The sequence below is a fragment of the Pterocles gutturalis genome, unplaced genomic scaffold (genome assembly GCF_000699245.1).
Source record: "Pterocles gutturalis isolate BGI_N339 unplaced genomic scaffold, ASM69924v1 scaffold6433, whole genome shotgun sequence".
In the NCBI taxonomy this organism is placed as follows: Eukaryota; Metazoa; Chordata; class Aves; order Pterocliformes; family Pteroclidae; genus Pterocles; species Pterocles gutturalis.
In genome coordinates this window covers 20,413-26,107 of record NW_010117858.1, presented here as the reverse complement: position 1 = coordinate 26,107, position 5,695 = coordinate 20,413, and the positions used below count along the sequence as shown (strand labels likewise).

Sequence of the window (5,695 nt, the reverse complement as noted above, 5' to 3'; positions counted from 1 at the left end):
TTTTTTGTTTATCTGTCTTCTACATTGTATTAACAGGAACTTGGGAGAATAAGTTTCCAGTGGAAATGACAACAAAGAGAAGTTTCCGACTGAACGAGAAGCAAACAATAAAGGTTCCTATGATGCAGACTAAAGGGAACTTCCTCGCTGCTGCAGACCCTGAGCTGGACTGCGGTGTGATCCAGCTCCCGTTCGTGGGGAACATCAGTATGCTGATTGTACTTCCACACAAACTCTCTGGCATGAAAGCCCTGGAAAAGCAGATAACACCTCAAGTGGTGGAAAAATGGCAGAAGAGCATGACAAACAGGTAGCTGCTGAAAGTACCTCCTGTTGAAGTCTTAATGTATTTTCTTGATGAGATTGGCAAGGGTAAGCAAAGAGCACAGACGATAACGTATGATATTTTTATAAAAACATTAAACCTTAACAAAAACTTCAAAATATGGACTAATTGAATCAAAAATCAGGACCAGTGATCTCTCAAAATTTAAATGCTGTCAAGAAATCAGGGATGATTGAGGTGGAAAATTCTAATGGAGTTCAAAAATTCTTTCTATTAGGTACTTAATGTTGTAGATTTAAAGAAAAAGTTCTTAGTGATAAAGTTTACAATAAGGAGGAAAAACAGGAGTACGATAATAGCAGATTATTTGTGCAGAATAACAGCGATTATATGGAAAGCAGCCTATGTTCATTTCAGCGCTCTGCATTTCAATGTATCTGCAGTATAAAGGCACAGTAACCAACAATGGACACCACAATTACGGGACAGAAAAAATTATATAGCCTCTCTTGTGCGAAACAACATACTAGGTGTTATCTGTCTTCAGACTTGACAAAAAGATAAAGAGATGATTTGATGCGCTATTCAGAAAGCCAGCCTATTTCTATTGTAAACAATAAGTGACAAATCTCCAGTTTAGTCCTTCAGAAAATCTGACAGTTCAACATTTATTCCAAGCATATCAAACCACATACTGAACTGCCCAAAGCCATATATCTTACACACATAAATAATGTAAGTCAGCATATGTAGAATGTTGACAAACTAAAAGTCTTGGGAGGGGGACTAATATTTTAAAACACAGCTTAAAACTAATGATGCCCAAGTTTTGAAAGTACAGTAAACAGTCCTGTATAGTTCTCTGTCCTGCCTGCTGAAGACAGCAAAAAAACCAAACCACAACAGATATTTAAAGCAAAGGAGTCATGCAAATACGTATCTCAATGATTTTTCATTTTTGTTTTTATTTTTACTAGAACAAGAGAAGTGGTTCTGCCTAAATTTAAGCTGGAGAAGAGTTATAACTTGATTGGTTATCTGAGATCCATGGGAATAGAACAACTGTTCACTGAAAAAGGCGACTACTCCGGTATATCGGATGAGAAAGTCACTATTGACAGGGTATTTACTCCTCTCCTCTTTTCATCTCCTTTCTGATTAAACTGTATCACCTGAAAACATGGCAACACAGTAAGAATAATTCACAGCAAGCTAAATCATTTTTTCTCATCTTTCCTGGAGGACATAGAAGGGATGTGGGTTTCTCTGCATTGTCTATTCATATAACGAGGCACATGTCTAACCAGATGCCAAAGGCACTATAAGCATTGTGGTCAGTCAGGAACAAGCTGATTCACAAACCAAAACCAAAGGATTGCTGCCACAGAGCAGCTACAGGCAAGAGTGTCACAAGGGAGCCACGTGTGTGAAATGGAGGGGGGGAAGGCTGTGAGTACATCATTTGAGCATACTTACAAGATCCTCAATTTCTTGTTTGTTTTCCTTTTTTGTTTGTTTAAACAGTTCAATCATCAAGGCACAATAACTGTGAATGAGGAAGGCACAGAGGCTGGAGCAATAACCAACGTGGGGTTCATGCCCCTTTCTACTCAGATTCGCTTTATTGTTGACCGCCCCTTTTTGTTTCTGATCTACGAACATCGTACCAGTTGCCTTCTGTTCATGGGGAGAGTTGCCAACCCAGCCAAGTCCTAAAAGCAGAGAAGACCTCCAACACGCTGTTCTATGTGGGCTGTGTACTTACACGTTAATATATCAGCATCATAAAGGAAAAGTCATTGTCATATTAGCTAGTAAAAAAGCCACTGGTATCAAAAGAAAATATATTATCTACAGGTAGTTTCACATGAATGGACTTACAGCAGTAGATAATTTGACTGCAATTTAAAGTGGTTAATGACATGTATCAATACGAGTGTATTAAAAAAATAAATCACAAAGTAACTTAAACTTTGTGTTCTATGTCAGTGTATAAAATGTAATCAATAAAACATTTAGACTACCTGGATTCTTGAAGTTTAGCTCTAAATTTGTGCTAGGATGCCTATTTATAATAAATAGGAATAAGGAAATCCTAAATAACCAATCAGTTTCAGAAGCCCAAGTCTCTCCTCAGTATTGTACACAACCGAACTTAAAAAAGAATAGGTGTCTATATTCTTTCTTTTGCTTCCATCATTTAACATTCAGCAGACTTGCACAAGGAACAGAGTTGCATCCTACATTCGAGTTACTAAAGCCAATGAACACGCTCACCTTTGCATCCCTTCCTTTGCATCACACCTTTTAAAAAAAACGTGCCTCACAATCAGTGAGGGTATTTTTATGATTATTTGCTGTATCAAATATTGTATCCACCTAATTATATTAATATTAGAAATTTGTCTTATGTTAGCAAAAAGATGCAAATTAAACTATAAATCAAGAGTTATTTTAAGGATCAGCAATTATCTTAAAAAGGTGTTTTTCCAATATTAACTCATCGATTTCATTTTGCTTTTATAACCTGCCATTTGTGATTTTGAATCTACTACAATTATTTGCCCTATACACAAAGCTCTTTAACATGAAAGCCAGTAAAATATCAGTATTAGATGATGAAGGATGATGAAGAGCTGATACTGAATAGGAAACTCAGACATTTCTCTGTTCCTGTCTCACATTGTGCTTACTTATAAGCCCATCATGTGGAGGACAATTTTCAGTACTGAAGGTTCACAACAGAAATCATTAACATTCATAAACACATTTTACATCTATATTCAAAAATGAAAGCATATTCAAAAGATTAAATATCCATGCCTTAAATTTCATTATTTTATCAATAATTAAATGAGCTGGGGCATCTGAAATATTGGTTTTTTTGAGACCTAAGTAACAGGCATTATTCAAGAGAAAGAGCTCAAGAAGAAAAGCAAATCAGCTACTGCTCAAAACTCATGATCTTCATCCATTGTGCAAGAAAGTCAAATATTTGCTTCAACAACCCTGATGTAACCATTAACTCTTGCTACAGATTCTGGCACTATCTCACTCCATTTAAAGGTCACATTGGTTAAGAAAAATGTAGTTATCACCAGCTATTCAGAACAAATATATCATCAATAAAAATTTGAAACAGAAAAATACTTTCAGAACTTTTGCATTAAGTCTCTAACAAGCACTAATCTTTTCTTAACGTGCAAGGAATGACCTTGCTTTCACCCAAATCACTGCTGGCACTACTGAAAGAACTACCCATTAGAACGTCTCTCTCAACACAGGACTAGTTATTTCATGCAAAACCTGAGCACCTATTGAATAACAGCGATCCAAGATATTTATAAACACATTTCTGTAAAGCTAGGATCTGGCCCTTGCGATCACTGGTGAATTCAGAAGAGCTTATGCTGGAAACTGGTGGAAGAGACAGGGGAAGGAAAGGAACAGTTCTTCGATCTTTAACCAGTGCTAATTTTAGGCTCTTCTCTTTGAAAAGCTTCAGTAAAGAAGTCTGCGAGTGCAGAGTATGAAATGAACATTTTTTTCTGCTTGGTAATGGATGTGCAGTCTGAGCAAGTTACAAGCATGCTGCAGGCATGCAATACATTTTCCCCTTCTGTCCCACTAGCTGTGCAGGAAAAATTTCACAGAAGAATTCGACTTCAGGATGGGACAAAGTGACATGATTTTTTTTGTTCTCTGCTACATTTGCCTGTGGCTCTTTTAGACACTTTTTGCAGTAGCTACAGCAGTTAGGCAACTGGTCCTACCAACCTGGAAACCCAGCTTGGACATATCAAATTTTCTGTTGGAGATCTAGAACGGTTGCACACCAATTTCTGAATTAGTAGTTACACTTCGTTTAAAAAAAATCTTTTTCACCCAGAAAAAGTTGTCATCCAAAACCAAAAACAGATATACATCAAAATAAATGAGTGCAGAATGGACATCAGTGTCCTTGCACATTTCCTAAAATGTTTTCAGCATGACAGCCAGCTCTAGTTTCAGAAAACACACAGGACACTTCCTCCCTCCTTTCTCAATGATTCCTTTTTTTTTTTTTTTCCTTTTAAGACACAGAATTCACTGTGCAGCCAAGCTAAGATTTATTTAGGCCAGGTTGGACGGGGCCCTGGGCAACCTGATCTAGTAAATGTGTATGTTTGGTGGCCCTGCCAGGCAAGGGGGTTGGAGCGACATGATCCTTGAGGTCCCTTCCAACCCGGGTCATTCTATGATTCTATGATTTTTAACTCTGCTTCTATCAACTTTTGTTTTTCGCTTTTCTCCTCAGGCACACATACATGCTGTTTATTATATTGCAAGCCAAACACTATTCAAAGAAGCATCCCCTGTGGTATTATTTAGCTCATGAATCTCTTGAATTCATGACTAGCAACAATCTAACTCTCAATCACAAAAGAGTAATTATTTCAAGAGAGATGTCATTATTAAATAAATGTTTACACCCTCTCAGAGCAAGAAATATTATTTTACAATACTACTATATTTCTCTCAGATACTTGCTTCTGCACTAGTTGTTAGTGAAACCATTTGACCATGAAATAGCACCGGCATTTGATATATGTGAGAAAAATTATTCTGTTTGCAACAACCCAACTATTGGATACTCACCACAGCAATAACAGGAATAAGCACACCCAGATTCCCTGCGCTACTGGAGGCCTGGAAAAGAAAAAGGAAGTTATCAAAACATGTACAAAAGCATTTCTAAAATACCTACTAGAAGACACATTGCAAGCACCAAACACTACTGTCTATGCAAGTGGAAGCATACACAGCCAGTTACAGCTCTGTATCTTGCAAACAGATGTGCACAAGGTGCCGAGAGAGCACCCCAGAACTCCAAAGGACTGCGGCACCCAGGAGTCTTTCAACAAAGTTTTTCAGGTGGCTCCTCACAGACTGGGATGTTCCTCACAGAAAGGACGTTTTCCCCTTTCAGCACAGTCTTCTATATTTGGAAGTCAGCTCTTATGCCTTGAGCTACAGAGGGGGAAATCCTCATTGATAGCATGTCTACTCTGACATCCAACAACTGCAAGAAAAATGCTCACATTAAATGGGTGGCCACAGACAAGTGTCAAATATTTACCAAAACTGACAAAAATACCAAGTCTGTAAAAAGACACGATATTCAAGAACTTATTTTAGCAGGGTGAGCAGCCTTTTCCATGAAATATAAGAAGCATAACGAAAAAAAATATTTCCTTTGACTTATTAAGATGTTTTCAATTGCACTCTATGCAACAAGTGTGTTTGCTTTCAGACAAATACAGCGTTCAAAACCTGAGACCATTCACTGCACACAGCACACTGTCCCTCACCTGCTCTGATAAGGCAGTGACAGCACAGACACCCTGCTCAGAGCCACTTCTTCTCTAA

At 37.7% G+C, this 5,695-nt stretch overlaps 2 protein-coding genes across 2 annotated transcripts in view; one reads left to right on the top strand and one right to left on the bottom strand.

The window, feature by feature from the left end:
- Positions 1-22: 22 nt before the first annotated feature.
- On the top strand, positions 23-2,315 carry LOC104463577 (heparin cofactor 2-like). Its single transcript, XM_010075961.1, has 3 exons — positions 23-310; positions 1,264-1,408; positions 1,811-2,315. The coding sequence occupies exons 1-3, from the start codon at positions 66-68 to the stop codon at positions 2,000-2,002; spliced, it is 582 nt and encodes a 193-aa protein (XP_010074263.1). The 5' UTR covers positions 23-65; the 3' UTR covers positions 2,003-2,315.
- A 958-nt stretch (positions 2,316-3,273) lies between these two features.
- The window catches only part of LOC104463578 (phosphatidylinositol 4-kinase alpha-like), a gene marked incomplete at its 5' end in the record, with an annotated part of 20,943 nt that continues 18,521 nt past the window's right edge, over positions 3,274-5,695 (bottom strand). Inside the window, 2 exons of the mRNA XM_010075962.1 lie at positions 3,274-3,387; positions 4,925-4,975. Of these exons, the coding sequence (XP_010074264.1) occupies positions 3,274-3,387; positions 4,925-4,975 (165 nt within the window). The remainder of the gene's footprint in view (positions 3,388-4,924; positions 4,976-5,695) is intronic.

What these genes read in the sequence shown, in the direction of transcription:
- LOC104463577 (XM_010075961.1), top strand. Translation starts at nt 66, where the DNA reads ATGACAACAAAGAGAAGTTTCCGACTGAACGAGAAGCAAACAATAAAG. An exon ending in CAGAAGAGCATGACAAACAG is followed by an intron (nt 311 to 1,263) that starts GTAGCTGCTGAA and finishes TATTTTTACTAG; the next exon opens with AACAAGAGAAGTGGTTCTGC. An exon ending in AGAAAGTCACTATTGACAGG is followed by an intron (nt 1,409 to 1,810) that starts GTATTTACTCCT and finishes TTGTTTAAACAG; the next exon opens with TTCAATCATCAAGGCACAAT.